This window comes from Ursus americanus, chromosome 13 (assembly GCF_024610735.1).
Source record: "Ursus americanus isolate L20-20 chromosome 13, mUrsAme1.1.p, whole genome shotgun sequence".
In the NCBI taxonomy this organism is placed as follows: Eukaryota; Metazoa; Chordata; class Mammalia; order Carnivora; family Ursidae; genus Ursus; species Ursus americanus.
The window spans coordinates 15842262-15863434 of record NC_142139.1 but is presented as its reverse complement, the minus strand read 5'-3'; the positions used below and the strand labels follow the sequence as shown (position 1 = coordinate 15863434).

Below are 21173 nucleotides of genomic sequence, written 5' to 3'. Positions count from 1 at the left end.
ATAGATGTGTATATATGTGTAAAACTTTCTATACATATATTTATGTATAGACACATATACTTATAGACATATATACACATACACATATATATGTGTAACATATACACACACATGTAAAACCTGACATATGTAAAAATTTCCATGTTTAACATTACGGTATGCAAAACTTGCCAATATTAAACAGGACAGCTAAGAAACTTAGTTAACATTGTAAGAACTGACCAATGTTAGTACAGAGTACTGAAATAAAAAATAATTCTAAACAAAATCAAGAGCAATTATAAACAAGTATTTATGAAGATGCTGAATTAAGCTTCATGTGATTGCATTTGTACTAAACTATAGCAATATACCACCCAAAAACACTCAATGAAATGCCAAACTAAAATTGTAAAGCCCTTCTTAAATGAGGTTTCACTCTAATTTACAATTAGAAATTTTAGGAATGTTAAAATACTTTTTAAAGTATAGTAATATTTAAAGTAGTTTAAATTGATATACAAAATTTAAAAGCCAAAATTCTAATATCAGCATATTCTGTACTCACTTGATGTTTGACAATTTGTCCCAATGCCAGATTTAAATCCACTTGGCATTTACCAAACAGTTTCAGATAGCTGCTACTCCCTGGTGAAGCTTTGGTTTGAAGTCGGTTTGAAAGTTCCAGCTCTATCAATCCAGTTTCAAATCTCACAGCTCTCATTGATGGAGTAGTGGCTGTTACTTGAATACCCTAGCAGATTATACGTTAGAAGGAAAAAAAAATCTTAAATCGACAATACACACTCACTCAAATGAAATCTTTCAATATGATAAAATAGCCATGTTTTAAAACACATATTGGCTAATCAGCTGATAAAACTGGCAACATTCTTTAATTTCTCATATTAGTAGGGAATTTTTTAGCTATTAAATTTCATTTTAATATTTTGTACTTACCATCTGAACTGTTCATGAGTTAAATACATTAATTATAATTAGTTGCTTGGTAATAGTATTTTTAACACTGAAATCTTAAGTACTGGAAATATTAAGGTTTCTATTAAGGTATTATTGTTAATTGGACAAATGTACAAAATATTTCTTACAGAGTAATTCATAACATAATAATTAGAAAAAAAATCAAAATATTTACCAGAAGGGGGTAGTTAAATAAATTGTTACAACTGTATAATAAATATTACAGCTATTAAGGAAAATAAAGTTGATTTATATGCTCTGACATGGAAAGGTATCCAAGGCTTTTAAAATGCATAAATATATGCATATATAAAAATACAAATAGAAAAAAGTCCTAAAGGACATTCGATTGCTAAAGCTTTTTCTCGAGTGGATGGGGTCATACTTCATTTTTATTTTCTACTTGCATATTTATGTATGATATAAATTTTCTATAACTAGAATACATTAAATACTTAGAAAAATACTTCGAAAAATGTAATTACTTATACGTTACCTTAAACTGCAAGTTCAGGGAATAGAGTAGAATTTTAGGCTTATCTCCATCTGCTGTTCCATCATGTTCATTCCAAAGAGGAATAGGCTGCTCCCCACCTAAAGAGATTAAATAATTGAGGGTCTTGGGCAATCACTTTAAGAGGAAAATAATAATTATTTTGTGCATTTAAAAAAAATAAAAGTTATTTTCTTTTTTCTGATCATTAACTCAATCTTTAATAGGGAACTGTAGCCATGTCACATTTCACTGACACAGATATATATATTAGGGATAACACTGCATATATAGGCATTTATTAAGAACATTTTATAAGGACTAAAAACATTATGTATATAATTAACCACATGTAATTATATATCTCAGAAAACGTATTTGATGGGGAAAAAAGCAAACTGGATTAATTTCTTCAATCAAAAATGTGAACTTTGTTGTTTACATTTAGATGTGCTACAAACAAAAAAGAATAAAAGAAAAAATAAAAGGTGGTTAAATTTTAAAAATGAGGTAAAAGGTGATAATAATAAAGAGTGTGACAGCAAAGGTTTGTCCTACAAATTAAAAAAATGGGGTAGGGGACCTGGGGTAGAGTCCTACATTTATTGCCCAGGCAATGCGGCATCCATGAAATAATATTCTAATATTTTAATGTGTAACTTTTATTTCTACTTTTTGTCCCCTTGATGAAAAAAATTTGTTTATCTTTTAAATTTTCCATCTTAAAATGATTAATCTTTTTGTATGTATGTTGAGTTTAGCATCATCCCAGGAAGCATATATACATGGGATGGGAAGTTTCCTCCTATTAGGGAACCAAATTAATGCAATCCATCACAATCCTTGTGAAAATCACATGATCCTATCAAGAGATTAAAAAAAAAAAAAAAGGGCACCTGGATGGTTCAGTTGGAAGAGCATGTAACTGTTGATCTTGGGGTGGTGAGTCTGTGACCCACGTTGGGTGTAGAGATTACTTAAATAAAAGATAGACTTAAAAAAAAAAAAGAAAGAGGGGCTCCTGGGTGGCACAGCGGTTAAGCGTCTGCCTTCAGCTCAGGGCGTGATCCCAGCATTGTGGGATCGAGCCCCACATCAGGCTCCTCCGCTATGAGCCTGCTTCTTCCTCTCCCACTCCCCCTGCTTGTGTTCCCTCTCTCGCTGGCTGTCTCTATCTCTGTCGAATAAATAAATAAAATCTTTAAAAAAAAAAAAAAGAAAGAGATGCAGAAAAATCATTTCACAAAATCCAACACCCATTCATAATAAAAACTCTCAGTAAAAAGGAATAGAGGAAAATTTCCTCAATTTGATAATATCTACAAATCTGCAGTTAAAATCATATGGTCAATGGTGAAAAGCTTGAAACTTTCCTACTTGGATAATAAAGTACACGGCAAGGAGGACTCCTCTTACCATTCCTGTTCAACATCATATGGGAAGTCCTAGCTAATGCAATAATACAAGAAAAGGAAATAAAAGTGATAGAAATTGGGAATGAGAAAATAAAATTGTCTTTGCTAACAAATGACAAGATTATATATGTGGAAAATCTGAAAGAACTAACAAAAAAACTGCTGGAACCAATAAGGGATTATTGCAAGATTGCAGGATGCAAGGTTAATAATATATAAAGGTCAATCACTTTCCTATATACCAGCAATGAAGAGTGGAATTTGAAATTAAAAACATAATGCCATTTACATTAGCACCACAAAAAATTAAGTTAATCGGGTATAAATTAACAATATATGTACAAGATCTACATGAGGAAAACTACAAAATTCTGAGGAAAGAATCAAAGAAGAACTAAATAAATGGAGAGGTATCTCATGTTCATAGACAGGAAAACTCAATATTGTCAAGATATCAGTTCTTCCCAATTTCAGTTTTTAAAAATTTTTTTTTTAATTTTTAATTTTTTAATAAAGATTTTATTTATTTGACAGAGAGAGAGACAGCAAGAGATGGAACACAAGCAGGGGGAGTGGGAGAGGGAGAAGCAGGCTTCCCGCTGAGCAGGGAGCCCGATGCGGGGCTTGATCCCAGGACCCTGGCATCATGACCTGAGCCGAAGGCAGACGCTTAATGACTGAGCCACCCAGGCGCCCCCCAATTTCAGTTTTAAATTCAATGCAATCCCAATCAAAATCCTGGCAAGTTATTTTGTGGCTATCAACAAAGTGATTCTAAAGTGTGTATGGAGAGACAAAAGATCCAGAATAGCCAACATAGTATTGAAGGAGAAGAACAAAGCTAGAGCACTGACACTATCTGACTTCAAGACTACAGGCTACAGTAATCAAGGCAGTGTGGGACTGGTGAAAGAACAGACAAATAATACATCACTGGAACAAAATGGAAAGCCCAGAAATAGACCCATTCAGTGAACTGATCTTTTGACAAAAAACAAAGGCAATACAATAAAGGAAAGAGTCTTTTCGATAGATGGTACTGGAATAACAGGATATCCACATGCAAAAAAAAATAAATCAAGACATAGACCTTATACCCTTCACAAAAATTAACTCAAAATGGATCACAGACCTACATGTAAAATGCAAAACTATAAAAATCCTATAAAACAACATGGGAGAAAACCTAAATAACCTGCCATATGGTGATGACTTTTTAGATACAACACCAAAGGCATGATCCATAAAGAAAGAATTGAAAAACTGTACTTAACCAAAATTAAGAACTTCTGCTCTGCAAAAGACAACGTCAAGAGAATGAGAAGACAAGCCATAACTGAGAGAAAACATTTCCAAAAGACACATTTGATAAAGGACTGTTGTCTAAAATATGCGAAGAGCTCTTAAAACTCAACAAGAAAACAAACAACCTGATTAAAAAATGGGCCAAAGACCTTAACAGACATCTCACCAAAGAAGATACACAGATGGCAAATAAGTACAAGATAAGATCCTTTACAGAGTATCATCATATCATCAGGAAATGAAAATTAAAACAATACTAAGACACCACTACGAACCCATTAGAATAGCCTAAATTTGGAACACTGACAACACCAAATGCTGATGAGGATACAGAGCAGCAAGATTCCTCATCCATTCCTGGTGAGAATGCAAAATGGTACAGTCACTTTGGAAGACTTTTTGTAGTTTCCTATGAAATTAAACACATTCTTACCATATAATAATCCAGCAATCATACTCCTTGGTTATGATCCAAAGGAGATGAAAATGTAGGGTCCACACAAAAACCTGCATACAGATGTTTACAGCAGCTTTATTCATAATTGCCAAAATGTGGAAGTGACCAAGGGAGGGATAATTAGGTGGAGCACTGAGAAGTTTTAGGGCAGTGAAACTACTCTGTAGGATACTATAATGGTAGGTACATGTCATTGTACATCTGTCTAAACCCACAGAGTGTACAACACCAAGAGTGAGCCCTAATGTAAACAATGGACTTTGGGTGATAATGCTGTGCCAATGCAGATTCATTAGTTGTAACTCATGTGCCACTCTGATGGGGGACACTGATTATGGGGGAGGCTATACAGAACTGGGGGCAGGAGATATTTGGGAAATCTCTGTAACTTTCCCTCAATTTGCTGTGGACCAAAAATTGCTCTAATAAGTTTATTTTTTAAAAAGCCTATTTGTTTTGTTGATCTATCATTGCCTTGAATATCTTTTATCTAGTCATAGAAAATTTTTTTCTTAAAATTTAAAAGAGCTCTGCCTCTTACAAATTATACTAAACAATTTAAGCTTATAGAAATATGAGAGACACTATTAGTCATATTAACTCTGCAGTTTTTTTACCTCATTATGAATTAAATATATAACTGGCCCAATTCTCAGAAGGTAACTTCCTTATATGTTTCTAAGATGGCTGTCCATATTCAAAACTAAATCTCTTCTGTTTACTAGGTCAATGCATACCTACATCTTTCTAAAACCCAGGGAGTCCAAGGAAAATAAGATTATAAGAATTGATTCCTCAAAAAAATAATTTTACTAACAACTTAATGATTGCTGTAAATGAGTATTTCTATACAATAGAAAATGTCCTAGAGCTAAACGTAATATTAAGGAAAAGCATGAGGAAAAGTTGTAAGAAATAAAGAAAAAGGACAATAACTATGAAGATGATGGGAGAGTAGGGAAGCAATACAGAGATTAGAATACTAAGAAACTTGGCTACAAGGTTTCAAAGTATTCCCTCTCAATAAAATGTTACATTCTCTGGTTTTGTAAAATCTCTGCTCCATGAGGTCCTGGGGCTAGCTAGATGATAAATGACTTACTTCCAGCTATTTTCCTAGAGTTCACTCTATAGTCATGAAGGAATGGTTCAGGGATCAGACCTAGCCACTAAATGACTTTAGTATCAGAATTCTGCCTCTGAATTCTTCACAGTGATTAGGAAATCTTCATGGTTAGAATATTAATTTCTAGTCTTCTTTTCCAGTTCATTCTTCATAGACCTAGGGATATACGTGGTACTCCTCACTGACTGCAATTTGACGATTAAGAAAAGCCTTTCTTTCTCTTTCATCAAAACCACTTTAAGGGCAACTTACAGTGCGAGTCTGATACTAGAACTCTACAATGCTAGCTTTTTAACCATGAAAGATACAAAATTAGTTACTTTAAGAGTCTACATATTTTTTCATTATACACATTCAGCAATAACAGACTTGAAAATATACTTTAGAACTCATAAAAATTTACCAGCTTAAAATATTCTTTACTTCCGTATCTTAATGTTCTAATGTGATTTTGATGTGGTCCCGATAAATGGGCCACATCAAAACTTCTGTATATTCCCCAAACAGAGGCACCTTCAGTGGCAGAAAGGGCTTTGCTATTTATTTTTTTTCTTCCTTAATGGTTTGTCATCAACCATTTTCAGAAAAATTCCAAGGCTACCAATTGATCTGATTTTTTACAACCTAACTTGTGAAATTCTATAGCTCTACTGAGCTTCAATATAATCACTTAGTAGTTTCCTGACTTCAGATAAAATCAGAAGCAGCCCATGAGAATCAGGAAAATCTGTTGTTCATATGTGTACTACATAACTTAATTCCCTACTGCAATAAGTTTTGTCCCCCTCTGGGACCTTATTGAATACTTGTCCATAAGCTCTGCCTGCATCTTCTCTACCTCTCCTTTCTTGCCAAACAGATTTCATTTATGAGGTTTTGGGAATATGGCTTCCTCTGTATAGCCTTTTCTGATTTCTTAAACTAGATTAGAGTCTCCTCTGACACCGACACAGCACCTTGTTCTTATCATTCACAGAATTCATTAAAATTATAATTGAATACCCAGACACTTACTCAGTAAATCATTTAAATGAATGAATTTATTCATCAACATGGAGGAATCTCCTCTTGATGGCAACTTACAGATGTGGTTTCAGTATTATTTTAACATGATTACATCCATACTGGAAATATTTAGCCTTGAGAATTCTTATGCAGAGTCAACTTATTTTCCATCCTAATACCTCTTAATACTTTATCTTGTGAATTAAAGGTCAGTTAAACATTTTTTAAATCAAACATATATTTCCTGTTTAAATGTAAAACTGTGATTAAAATGCTCATTTATAATCTACTCTTGGTGCATAGCAAAAACATGATAAGGGTTGCTACAGATGATTTACCAGAGAGCAAGCAGAGTCACCATATGGTATAAAGTCAAAATCTTATATTGATCTAAATCTTGTTCCCAAATGAGTAAGATTAGTTTGGCTAATAGACATACACTATTGGCTCTTTTCGTGGGGGTGGGGGAGGAAGCATAAAGGAGCTTTGTGAAGTTTATAAATCATGAATGTATATATTACACATGACAAAGTAATAAGCAAAAGAATCTGTAGGTGGAAAAGCCAGAAAAGGAATGCAGAGTTTTTAGGGAATTACTCAACAACTATATCTAAATGATAGGATCAATATTCATACCACAGATAAATGGAACATCATGTAGCCGATGAGAATAAAAATCTGCTATATATTCTATATTACAAGGTACCAGATTATCTTACCAGAAACTTTCTGTATTACTTCATTAACTTCCTTCATGAACACTTTCTGTACAAATACCAAGTGGTTTAGAAGATCGGTTGTGAGATTATGTTCAAAGGAACCAACCTGCCAAACAAAGTCAGCATATTAGATTAACAATACTGACTGTATTTGTTGTAAATACATCTTTTGCTCACATAGGTCATCCAAAAGTCTGAAGAAAAACAATGAATTATCTACATATTATTTGAAAAAAGGTTAGAAAATATTCAGATTGCCCAACATTTACTGGTCTGACATTACTATGGGCCATTTTTTAATTTTTTTTAATAACAGTAGCCAATAAGTATCTTTTTTTTTTTTAAAGATTTTATTTATTTATTTGACAGAGATAGAGACAGCCAGCGAGAGAGGGAACACAAGCAGGGGGAGTGGGAGAGGAAGAAGCAGGCTCATAGTGGAGGAGCCTGATGTGGGGTCGATCCCACAACGCCAGGATCACGCCCTGAGCCAAAGGCAGATGCTTAACCGCTGTGCCACCCAGGCACCCCAATAAGTATCTTTTTTCTATCTTTCAATGAAATTTATACTTTATATAACCGGTTAACTTCAAAACTGTAATTTTGTCTAGAGTAGTATTTATTTTCAATGACTACTATCGTAGTGTTAGAACCATGGACAAATATCATTACATATGAAAGTAAACTTATTTGCACATTCAAATATTTATTGACCATCTACTTTGGGTACTAATTAGATGCTAAGGATATAGCTGTGGATAAAAACAAAATCATGACTCTCATGAGGCTTACTTCGCATGAAACAGCAAATCAGATATACTCAATCAGCTCTAATAAATGCCCTATAATTAGTATAAAGCATAAGATTTCTGGGAAGAATAGATTAAATAGAAAGCAGCCCCTAATTGAAGTTGAGTATTATAGTACAGACAGACTGAAACACACTTACGAGTAAGGCAAATGCTTCAAAATTGCCACTTTGTTAGCATTCATATTTTGATCAAAAATTAAGAGAGCAAAATAGATTTATGAGAAATCACATAAAGTCTAAGTTGCACCGGCCACTTTTTATTTTGTATAGAGTAGTACAGAATGGGCTAAGATGATTTTCATGTGTATTTATTTCAAGCCATAGTAAAATAGGCAACTGTCTGAGGAATGCAACCTTAGATTCTTTCAAGAGTTTGTAATTAACTGCATTTTTAGCAAATCTGGGATTGTGTTCTTCCCCAATTACCAACTTTATACCTTTCTAATAGCTAATATTAGTAAGGAATTATGCAATATACTACATCAGATTTGTTTTATTTTCTGCCAAATGAGACATTAAGAATAGTATTGCTAAACTAGAGTTTGAAGCACTTCTTTTTAAGAATAGAAAGCACAGGGGTGCCTGGGTGGCACAGCGGTTAAGCGTCTGCCTTCGGCTCAGGGCATGATCCCGGCATTATGGGATCGAGCCCCACATCGGGCTCCTCCGCTATGAGCCTGCTTCTTCCTCTCCCACGCCCCCTGCTTGTGTTCCCTCTCTCGCTGGCTGTCTCTATCTCTGTCGAATAAATAAATAAAATCTTAAAAAAAAAAAAAAAAGGAATAGAAAGCACAAATGAAATATGCTTTATAATCTACCTTTTAAATAAATATCTGACTTCTAGAATCATGTACACTATTTTTTTTTTTTGTATACTCATTTTCACATAAAGAAATCTCAACTTTTAGAAAGGTGCTAGGGTAAGCGAGGTCAAAAGAAGGTAAACCAGACTTAAATATCTCCCATAGCTGTAATATTTTTAGCAAAGAACTCAAAGAGCATTCTCATAGATGCTTCACATTCTAGAGAATAAAACTGATAAAATAAATAGTTAGAAAACTGCTTTTTGATAAAGTTTCAATTGTTTCTGACAAATGACAAAGTAAGCTGAGAGACAGCACTGTGTATGAATCCACGTTGCACACCTGATAGTGGAAAGATTTAGGAAAAGTTATTTAATTTCTCTCAGCTTCAATTTTCTACGGTATTAAATTAGTATAACAACAGATGACCTGCTTAACACAAATCAAGTAAAAAATATGCATTAGAAGGTTTTTTAAACTTATGACAGTTGTACCAATATAAAGTGAAAAAATGATAGAATCAGGTATGCTGGTTTTCAACTTTCCTTAGTAAAGAAGTTAGTCTGAATTTAACTGTAATTATTTTATTTGTATGACCTTTAGATTGTTAATAATTATGTATTCCTGATGAATCATGTAACCAACTTCCTGAAGGCTCAGTTTTTTCACTTACAAAATGAGAACAAATATACCAGCCTCTTAGGACTGATTTAAGTATTATACAAGTCAAGGCATATAAAGGCTACCAGCTTTTTTATAATCAAATGAACCATAAAGTATTAAAGAGATGGATATGAAACCTAATGTAAGAAATACAAATTCAAAGATAACTAATTTTAAAAAAGCATATTTAAATGAAACTATAGAGAGACAGATATATACATACATACGTACATACACACACCCCAGATTTGGTATAAAATTCTGTAAGAATAAATGATTTAATGATTTGTTTAAAAGTTTGGTACACCTAAAGCTTAAAGACTCCTAAATGACAACATAAGAAAATTAAAAAGTAGACTTACTTCTGCCACACAACGTAGATAATTTCCCTGTAAATAGTACCCTTGTTTAGAAGGTAGTTCGTCAATACTCCACACCTGATCTGAGTAACTATCATGTTCTTCCATTATATATTTCCCTGACATAGTAACGGGAGGAAGGTTGAGACTGGCAGAAGGAGGAATGGTTGACATATCCGTGGCAGAAACTTTCGAAGTAAAACGTAATCTATGATTTGGCAGCTCAAATGTAAACCTGGTCTGTGCACCTGTAAGAAATAAGAAATATTACTGTTTGTTTGTTCAGGTGCTCATTACTCCTTTGTTGAAAAAATGGTTTCTAAAAAAATGCATACATATCCCAAATAAAATATATCCTTATAAATATATATGGGTACTATAAAGAGTGAGTCAGTATTATTAAGCCAGCAAGTATTATTTATTAAGCCTACTAGGTGCCAGAGAAACACCTACAAATGTTCTTTATTTCACAGAAAGAACAGAAAGAAACTGCCTTTATCACAGATTTATAACAAGAGAAATTAAGTGTAAAAAATTATATTCCATATTCACATTCATTCTGCTTTATTAACAGAGAAGTGAGCACCCAACAACTAGCCACCTGATCCTGATTTAGAATGGAAGGACATAGTGAAAATTGTCAAATCATTGTACTCACTGAAAACATTCATCAGGTATAAAATTATAAAAACACATGAATTTTTGACCTTAACAATAATTTTTAATGGGACCATATACCAAATAAGGATATGGCATGAGTTTTAGTTTACTAAAACTACTCGTGGTTCTAAACACTTAAATATCAACAATTTGGCATGCAGTTGTTCGAACAATTATAAATATACAACCTTTAATGTTATTCAAGCCATATTTCTCCAGCTATTTATGAAGGCATTAAAGACTAGAAGAAACCTTATTAAAATCAAGATCTATTATTGCCCATTGTATATACTGTGTAATGTATACACGTGCACTCCTTTCCAACCAAGTCTTAGACTGTTCTGTACATTACCAATTCTCTCCATTCAAACATCATTAAATAGCCTATTTTGCCTACATGCATATTATAATTTAATAAATATTCCAAGTGTTCTCAATTGTGCCAGAAATAATTCCCTTTTTTCAAAATACTAGTAAAAGATCACTCCTATATGTTACGTTTGCTATATTCACTAATTATACAATAATGTTTATACTTGGAATGAGTTAGGCATAAATAGAAAAAAAAAAGCTCTTTCACCAAGCGCTGTGTGCAACTGCGAATGGCCAGAAAGATCATGACTGCTCTGATCTTCTCTTCCTAACGCCAATCAGGCAGACTCAGGGACCATCAGTTGCAGGATGCCAAGGGTGGGGGCTACCACAGTAATTACCATTTCTACTACTACCACCAGCATTACCAAATAAAAACATCAAGACTAAAGTAATCCTAGGCCTCAGGTCAATCCATATCACTGGTACAGTCATTCTTTTACTATTTTTGTCCCTTTCCTTCATTCCAAGAACTATGTGTTCTTATCTGTCTAGATAATTGATAGTACATTTACTTTGCTCCTAAATATTCCTATCTTCCCAGTTCCAGACTGCCTATTTGGCTTTTGACTTACTGTCTCTGTTGAGTCTTATATTTCGTAGATGCCCTGAATAAATGGCCAAGATGAGTCTAATTTCTTGTCAGGCCAATATCTGAAGGCCTAATACTTCTGAGACTGCCAAATCTGGAAACTCCCTTCATAGTGCTTCTCTTTCTAGTAATAAAAAGATCTAGATGTTCAGAAAAATCCCTCTCGGGGCGCCTGGGTGGCTCAGTCGTTAAGCGGCTGCCTTCGGCTCAGGGCATGATACCGGCGTTGTGGAATCGAGCCCTACATCAGACTCCTCCTCTATGAGCCTGCTTCTTCCTCTCCCACTCCCCCTGCTTGTGTTCCCTCTCTCGCTGGCTGTCTCTCTCTCTGTCAAATGAATAAATAAAAATCTTTAAAAAAAAAAAAAAGAAAAATCCCTCTCGATAAAGAAAACTCAAAATGCTAGGCGTAGGAATAGACATACATGTAAATATATATAAATACACATGTGTATATTTATATATGTGTATGTATGCACATTTTTAAACTAGTAATACAACGTATATTAATGGCATAAAGAAGAATAACCATTTTAATTTCAATAGATGTAGAAAAAAGCATCTGGTAATATTCACCAATTTTTCTTCATGGAAACTCTGCACACTAGGAATAGAAGTCAATTTTCTTAACCTGATAAAGGTATCTAGCAAATCCTTACAGCAAACATCACATTCACTGATGAAATATTCTCTTAAGAAATAAGAGTAAGACAAGGATGCCCACAGTACCCCCTTTTCTGAACTTTGTAGCAGAAGCACACTAAAAAAAAGAAATAAAAATTCTTAAGGACTGGAAAGGAAACAAAAGTATCATTTGTACATGGTACAAGTATTTACTTAGGAAACTCCAAAGAATCTTATTAGCAATAAAAAAAAGTTTACTATGGTGGTGAGTATAAAATTAACATAAAAGGATTAAGCCCATTTGTACATCTCACCACCAGTTTAGAAAATGCCATTTTACGAAATATCCCATTTGTAGTAACTAAACAACAACAACAGCATAAGGTACCTAGGAATCTATACAAATAAATACGTTTTGTAACAGAGGCACAAAAACCTTAGGTTGAAAGATTTTAAACCTTATAGAAAAACATTGAGGAAGACCTAAAGAGACAAAGAAGTACATATGCAAGAATAGAAGGGTTAAATGTTGCATTAATCAATATTGTCAATTTTCTGCCTTGGTGGCTCAGTTGGTTAAGCATCTTGCCTTTGGCTCAGGTCATGATCCCAGCATACTGGGATCAAGCCCCACATCGGGCTCCCTGCTCAGCAGGGAGCCTGTTTCTCTCTCTCTCTCTCTGCCTGCCGCTCCCCCTGCTTGTGCTCTCTCTCTCTCTCTGCCAAGTAAATAAACAAAATCTTTTAAAAAAATAAAAACAAAAACACAAAAAAATATTGTAAATTCTCCCCAAGTAAATCTACAGGTTTAATTAAATTTGTCTAAGAATCCAAATAGGCTTTTTCAGAGAACTTGACAGCTGATTTCTAAAATGCATATGAAGGAGCGAGTAATTAAGAATAACCAAGATAACTCCTTAAAAAGGAAATGTCAGGTAGCAACAGACTGTAAATAGGTGGTGCAAATAGGTCAATGAAGCATAATAAAGAACTCTGAAACAGACCCCACATATATCAGCACTTAAGAAATGACAAAAGTGGACTATGTATCAACTGAAAAAAAGTACAGATCAGTCAGTAAGTAATGCTGCAGTAAATGATTAGACAAATCCACACTAAAGAAAAAAATAATTCCATATAGATTAAGAACTTAAAAAGCAAAATTTAAAAACACTTAACAGAAAATGTAAGAGAAGATAAAGATTTAAGATATAAAAATACACATCACATAAGAAAATACTGGTAAATTCAGTTACTTTAAAATTAAGAACATCTGTTGTGAAAAGACAACAAAGTGAAATAAGCCTCTAATGAGAAGACAAGGTATGTTAAACTTATAATATTAAAAGCTTAACATATAAAACATATTAAGAATTCCTATGAACAAAAAAAATACAAATAACTCAATGGTAAAATGGGCAAAAAACAATAAACATCAAGAGGCACTTCATATAAGAAAACATAGAAAGGATATCTTAATAACAAAAAAAAATTAGCTCAATTACAGAAATATAAATTAACACCACAGTGAGATACCATTCCACATTTACCAGACAAAGCAAAAATTTAAAAGTCAGAATATACCAAATGTTGACAAGGATGTGGAATAATGGGAAATCTCATCTAATACTGGAGGGACAGTAAATACTGGTGAACACAAGTACTTTGGAAAAAAGTTTTGTACTTTCTAATAAAACTGAAGATGCATTTACCCTACAGTCTAGCTGTATCACTCCTAAGTAAATATCCTTGAGAAACTCGTGCACATGTGCACCAAGAGATGTGCGTGAGAACAACTGTAATAGCAAAAATATAAAATGAGCCAAAGGTCCATCGATTATAGAGTAGATAAACTGTAATATAATCACTTAATGGACTATTAGGTCTCACTGAAAAATGAATGAACCACAGATAATGAATGAAAAGATGAATCTCAGACAAATGTACAGCAAAAAATTTTCCCATTAAAAAATACAGTAGTGGGAGTCCATACAAATAAAGTTAAAAATATAAGCCATTTATGAGTATATACACATGTGGTAAAACTATAATGGAAAGCAAAGGACTGGGTAACACAAAATTCATGTTAGTGGTTATTCCATGAGCAGTCATGAAGAAAATCTGGTAGTGATAATTGAAGGAACCTTCACAGTACTGGTAATGTTTTCATTCTTAGTTTGTGTAATAGGTTGGTAAGGTCACAGTTCTTTATTATTCTTGAAACTGTGTGTATATAATTTACACATTTTCGTATATATGATAAGTTTCAGAATAAAAATACAGCAGCAAAAATTTTCTGGAGAGACTAAACAAGGATCCCAATACCTTATAGAAGTAGCTATTTTGAAGAAGACAAATAACCTCTGATTTGTGCTAACTTCACCCAATGAGAAGATAAACCAAGTTACTCAGACTATAAAGAAACTAACAGATGGGGAAATTTGTTTAACTTAAGTTTGATCAGAAATGGCCTCAATAGTTGAACAGCTCTGAAGAGTTCAAATAAAAGCCAGGTGTGGTCATTCAAGGAAGGTATAACTGGTATTTTTTACCTGACTGAAGAGCATCATAAATGAAATTTAAAAGTGGTCTGATTAAAATTATTTAAATTTTCATCTAATATCTTCAAAACCAAATGCACTTTTTCATCAAAATATTAGTAATTTCTCAAACCAATCATAAATTTTAAGAGACTGAATTCAAAATTCAATGTTACCTGTCATTCCATGACTTCTCATTCTTCCCATTTTGTATTCTGCTTTCAGAGATGGTAAAAGTGCTGCTCCAATGGCGATACCATCTAACATGGCACTGAATTTAAGAACAATAGGCTTCTTTTCTAAACCTTCAGGTAGCTGAGGAAATTCGTTTGTTTCAATAGGAGTTTGATTAACACTTGTTGGAGTTTTTTCGGAAGGTAGGGGTGTTGCAATATCTTCTTTCATGGGCTGTGGGCTATAAAGCAAAAAAATAACTTAAAAAAGATACAATTAGTACAGCTACCATTTTATTGTAGGAAAGTATTAGAATTCTCAATGAAAAATAGCAAAATTTAACTGTGAACAGAGGTTTTCTAATACCAGACCACTGAAGACTTCCTTAAAAAAGCCATAGAAAAATGATGATCTAAGAAAGTAAATAAGAAGTAATAACAATACAAACAAATGTTATACTGTCAAGGCCATTCATATCATTAATGTGAAACTAGAGTTAAAACTCATGTTTGTCTGATTCCAAATTCTATGACTTAAGCATTGTACACTCTACTACTGATGGTAATATTACTACTGTTGCCACTACTGTCATTACTACTATTAATAACAACATCAACAATAACAATAATTATTTGAGTATTTACTATGTGCCAGGTAATATTCTTAGTGCTGTCTTTTATATCATTTATTCATTTATCTCACAAAAACCTTTGAGTAGGTACGATTATCTGCTTTGCAAATGAGGAAGCATAGCTAGAAAATGGTGAAACCATGATTTTAACTCGCTCTGACAAGTCTGATTTTTTTTAACTATTACATTCTGCTGCCAATACATTATAATAAGGAAAAGTTCCCTAGCATATTTTTAAACTAAGTCTTATGTACACATTTTGGATTCCATATTCCACTGACAGGAGAAACATATTTAAATTATTACTACTTACTCAACCAGAGATGAATATTATGTCAGAATTAAAGATCTATATAGAACAATTAGAAATATCACTGCCTTAGGACATTGTAAAAAGACACTAATGTTTTTCTACCTTATAGGTTAGGCAAGAGGATCATAATAAGACAGCATTTTTACCTTTTATCATATTTTTATTAATTATTCATTAGTTATATAGCTTTAAGGACCAGGAATAACGCTTAACAATGCAGACCCATGAATAAGGGCTATAGACACAGGGAATAGAAGCCAATGTACAAAGGTCTAGTTTTCTGCCCTCTAAAATATTTATGTGGCATGGTCATATCCTGCCTTGAACCATGTACAACAATTTCATAGGACAACACAAAACCATGCAGGGGACATAACTGGCCACTGTAATTTTTAAACCTATGAAGTCATAAATTTCAATGAGTTTCAAGTAAATGAGAATTGATACAGTCCCAGAATTTGTCAATTTGCTTTTTTTTTAGTACCTCTTATGATGCCCACAAATCTCCAGGATCTCTTAAGCTTTATTGATGCAATAGAGAACGCTGATAATTGCATTTGTGACAAAGTACTTTATACCCAATATGATTCTCCCACAAACACATGTGGCTACTTTCCACCTGCATCGTAGTTCATATTGGTCAATATCTGGATGAAACCCTCTGTCTTTCTCCGAACTACTGCTAACACACCAAAGACCAATTTAAAGTATTACACAGAACCACAGAACTTGAAGAAATAACTTACGCTGTAGAAGGCTGCCTGATAAGATCTGAGATTTGCTTAGATAGTTGGTGGGAACTTCGAACCATCATGCTATGTAAGGTGGCAGGGTGCTGGGGAATGTTGATGCTGATAGCTCCTACTTTGAACACCGCAGCATTGTTAGTCTTCAACCCTCTCTGGGCGCTGTAGAGGGCTTGTGACTTGGCAATACTACATTTCACTACAGTTCTATTAATAAAGAAGGAGGACCATTAAAATATAGCCAAATAAAGCGGAATGTTGAAAAAGTATTTTAAGAGTAAGACAATGCTTTTAAATCATTCAATGAACTAAATGACTTAAGATTTTTCATGCATTTAAATCACATATTGAGGGAATGTCTTATAAAAACATTGAAGTATATTTATTTTACATTGTTTGCACTGAAAATCATTCTATATCTTTAATAGAGTTTATGGAAGAAAACATATATGGGCTAATAAGTAAAAGAATGAACACTGACATATTACATGTGTACAGCACACAAAATTCCATTTTTATTTTTCCTCCATTCAGAACTCCTCTTTTTGCCCCCAGTTTATTTTAGGGATATGTGTAACCACTAAGAAAGCATAAATGCTGAATATACAATTAAATACTCACTATACTTCTTAGAATCTAATCAAAGGAATTCATTAATCATCTAGGTTCGAAGAAATTAACAAGGAAGAAATTTAACTGTTTTCCATTTTTTTAAATTTTCAACAAGTGTCCAAGAAATGATAGAAGTCCAATTCATAATAAGTAACTACTACTTAGTTAAAATTAGTAAGCTTTACTGATACAGACATAAAGCAGATATACTATCTTTTTTGATTTCTTGTTCTCTCTTACGATGCCTACAACAGTACCTTGAGCATGGTAGCACTCACTGAATTTTGTGAAATTAATGAGCAGAAAGAAGTACAGCAGAGGAATGACTCCCAACATTATAGCTGTGGAATTCCACAGATTACATGTGATAAATCATGTATGTAGAAGCCATGATAAAGTAGTTTTGACATTTAGAATGGAGAGGTTCACATCAATGAACTGCACCATTAAAGGCCCAGTTAGTAAAAGAATAGCTTTAAACAAAAATACTGTCTTTCAAATGGGCAAAGGATTCTTGACAATAAATAGATTTAGCAAAACAACACATAAAATGCAAATTTCATATTAACTACAGGTAAGTTCACATACATTTATCTCTACTTAGGCTGTAGAGGATTTGCTGAGAATTTATTTACAGTCTCAAGGATCTAAACAATTTATCACATTTAACTTCTATTAAAATAAACCTTGAGAAACAACAATGGCTCTATCAGAGGTGTTGATTATTTACACTGAAATCCAAGTATTATATAAAATGTAAAAAATGATTACTGGACAAATATATGGCTTTCTTCTACAAAGGCAACTATTTTTCAGAGACTATCACTGACTAGGAAAAAAAAGTAATCTATGAAATTGGTCTAGCCAGCATGAGAGTAGATTCTGGGACACTGAGTAGTTACTGAATTTGGAATCTCTTCTTAAATATTATAATAAAGCTACTTTATCATCAATGAAATTTCATTTTAAATTCAATTTCAACATAAGCCAAAACACTCAGATGGTGCTAAAATGCAAATGACTTTCACTTGTGAACAGCATCCATCTACAGAATGAAAATAAACATACAAAGAAGTCTTGCTATCATGACAGTGAAATTCTATACTTCTCTCACTGTTTTTTACCTTTACAATCTATAGAAGTTGGCTTAAATATTACCTGTGATTATATAAGCACGACTACAATACTGGAATTTCACGTATATAGCAAAAGTAAGAATGGAAAGCTAACACGGCTGATAGCTCTCCTATTGTGGATCTTACTATGATAGCTCCAGTGAAAATTCTGATGTTAAGGCCTTCGGGTGCTCTGTGCTGTCCATTCACACTGTAGTCTATGTAAACGATGCCTACCACTACAATGTGAGCGGTGTTCTTCTGAGCTGAACAACATGATAGACCTATCTTGATCAAACTGAGCCAGAAACTACAGAGGATGTCTGATTAACATTAACTCCTGTCAAACTGCGTGTTTTAAAGGCACAAGGAGACCCATAATGAAGAATTAGTTTACAAGCTGCTAGGTGAGTTATCTATTCATAATTTTATTTTAATCCTTGAAGAGAGTTTTCACTTAATCTAGGTCCTACAGTAATATAGTATATATAAGACTTTTACACCAGAAAGAAGTGGTCAAAATCTCTCTGAAGAGAAGACTATAACAACTTGTAGCACCCTAGGCATGCCTCAGGTAAAAAGTTCATGGCAAGTGACCAAACAATCTTGTTAAAGAATTCATTGACAGTGGTGGTCCACCCTCACAAGGTTCTGATAGATCCACTGTGATCGGCTACAATTGCCCACAGTGCCTAATGAGGCAAGTACTTTTTCCCCATCTTCTTTCACTTCCTGAGTCCAGGCTATAGGGTCTTAAATGCAGGCTCCGTCCTTCTCTATCCAACAGGCTGAGTGAATAATTTGAGGATTTACTCTGGGGCTTCATTATCTCTACTCTATCTCCATCCCCATGTAGGACTTAGGTAACGAATACTTAAATATTCGTTAGTATAGCTCACCACCACAAAATATCAGATATACCCGGGTCAAATCAAGCCACTCAAAATATAAAAGCACATACAGTAAAAGCCATACATAAAATCTGTCAACAGATTAGTAAACTCTCCTCATCTTATTTTTTTTAACTCTCCTCAACTTAAAAACAAAATTATGAAGTTGAGATGTATCAATGTTTTCATATATTAATGTTTTAATTATCTTTGTAATTAGTGAAAACTCATACACAAGTGAAACTTTTTAGTTTCTATTATCACATCAAACCTTAAGGATTTATGATGATATAAATGTTAACAGTGACATGTCTTAAAAAAGCACAAGCAACACACAACTACAGTGTTAAAATCTTTCAACAACAAAACAAAGTGTGAATTACCAAAAGGTAGCCCTTACCTCTGTGTGTTCCTTGAATGTCAGTAAGCTTTAATCTATAAAAGGATCTACATTAAAGCTACAAAATAACAACTACATACATTCACAGTCATGCAGATATCTAAATATTTCTTTAAAACTACTCAATACTATGTTAATCACAAAGCCCATGGGGGAAAAAAAATATGACATACAGAAACTCTTGTTTGGCTGTGCTTGTAGGAGATGTAGGAAAATCCTCCAGTCTACAGATGAAGATTCAAGAGAAAGCAGGAAAACAAAAAGGAAGCAAATAAACATTCATACATAAATTAGTTACAGTATGACCAATCATCTGGAATGCTTTTCTTATTTCTCACTCTCAAAATTTTCCCTCAAAGAAAATTTTCAACTTTTTTTTAGTTTCATTTCCTTTTAATTGAAATCAGAAATGAAAAACAAAAGAATAAATCCAGAAAGTCTTAACACTACTAGAGTTTGGCAGTGAATAATTAGTAACCTTTATTTTTCAAAAAAAAAAAAAAAAAAGTTAAGGGATCTTCACTTGTTTTTTTCCAAAGGCAAGAAATATAACTATATAATACTTCTTTAAAAATCTGTTTTATAAATACTGTTTTGCAAGTCTAGAGACTATTTGAAGCCCTTAAGAGATAACAGATAATAGAGATAAAAGGTTCAAGAGGATAGAATAACTAAGACATCTGAGACAACGAAAGAAATTTGTTTTACTTGCTGCATAGGTTAAAGTAGCCATGGTTCTTTCAATTTAGAGCCAGCAAAGAACCATGGAACTGAAGGTCTGTGGTGATGTTTAGCAGAAGCACAGGTTCAGACAACAATTCTGACTGCAGGGTTTTAGGTATTTTAGGCACACGCTTTCATCTTTCTGAATCTCAATTTATTGTTTTGTAAAGTGGGATCAAACACCCCAGTTCACAGGATTCGGATTAGGATTAAATAAAATAATCTATGTGAGGCTCTTGGTTCACAAGTAGGTACTTGTTAAGACTGCAATGACTATATCATAATCCCCCTTCTCCCACATTGAATGATCAGAAAAGATCTTGTCTATCATAACTACTGTAATTTCCTGGTATTTCCAGACTGCTCAGGAAATGTGATCTAGACTACGTAGGCAGCTATAATGAAATATACTCTTTGGTTCTAGGTTTATAGGTCCAAACTACCCCAGAAAGCCTTAACTATCCATTCCAAGGAAATGTTCTCCAAGAGTTATCACATCACCCATGTTTAAAATACGAAATGAACTATCACTAGTCAATATATGATTAATACTTAATTTTTATGCAGCTGAACAAAATCCTCTAGTATTTAGTATAACAGATTCACTATATGATAGAACATTAACTAGTTATGAAACCAGTTAAGAAACAGAAAATTCTCAAAAT

General features: G+C 33.3%; 1 protein-coding gene across 9 annotated transcripts in view; it reads right to left on the bottom strand.

The window, feature by feature from the left end:
* The window catches only part of BLTP1 (bridge-like lipid transfer protein family member 1), a 194488-nt gene that overhangs the window by 51819 nt on the left and 121496 nt on the right, over positions 1-21173 (bottom strand). For 8 of the 9 annotated variants that reach the window (XR_015726479.1, XM_045799043.2, XM_045799042.2 and 5 more), the window contains 7 exons: positions 19959-20009; positions 16769-16975; positions 15081-15319; positions 10120-10364; positions 7481-7586; positions 1457-1554; positions 548-733 (listed from right to left, as the gene is read on the bottom strand). Coding sequence is in view for 8 of the 9 variants with exons in the window: in XM_045799043.2 (XP_045654999.2) it covers positions 548-733; positions 1457-1554; positions 7481-7586; positions 10120-10364; positions 15081-15319; positions 16769-16975; positions 19959-20009 (1132 nt within the window). In the remaining variant the exon portion in view is untranslated. The remainder of the gene's footprint in view (positions 1-547; positions 734-1456; positions 1555-7480; positions 7587-10119; positions 10365-15080; positions 15320-16768; positions 16976-19958; positions 20010-21173) is intronic. The other variant, XM_045799045.2, reaches the window with a different exon arrangement.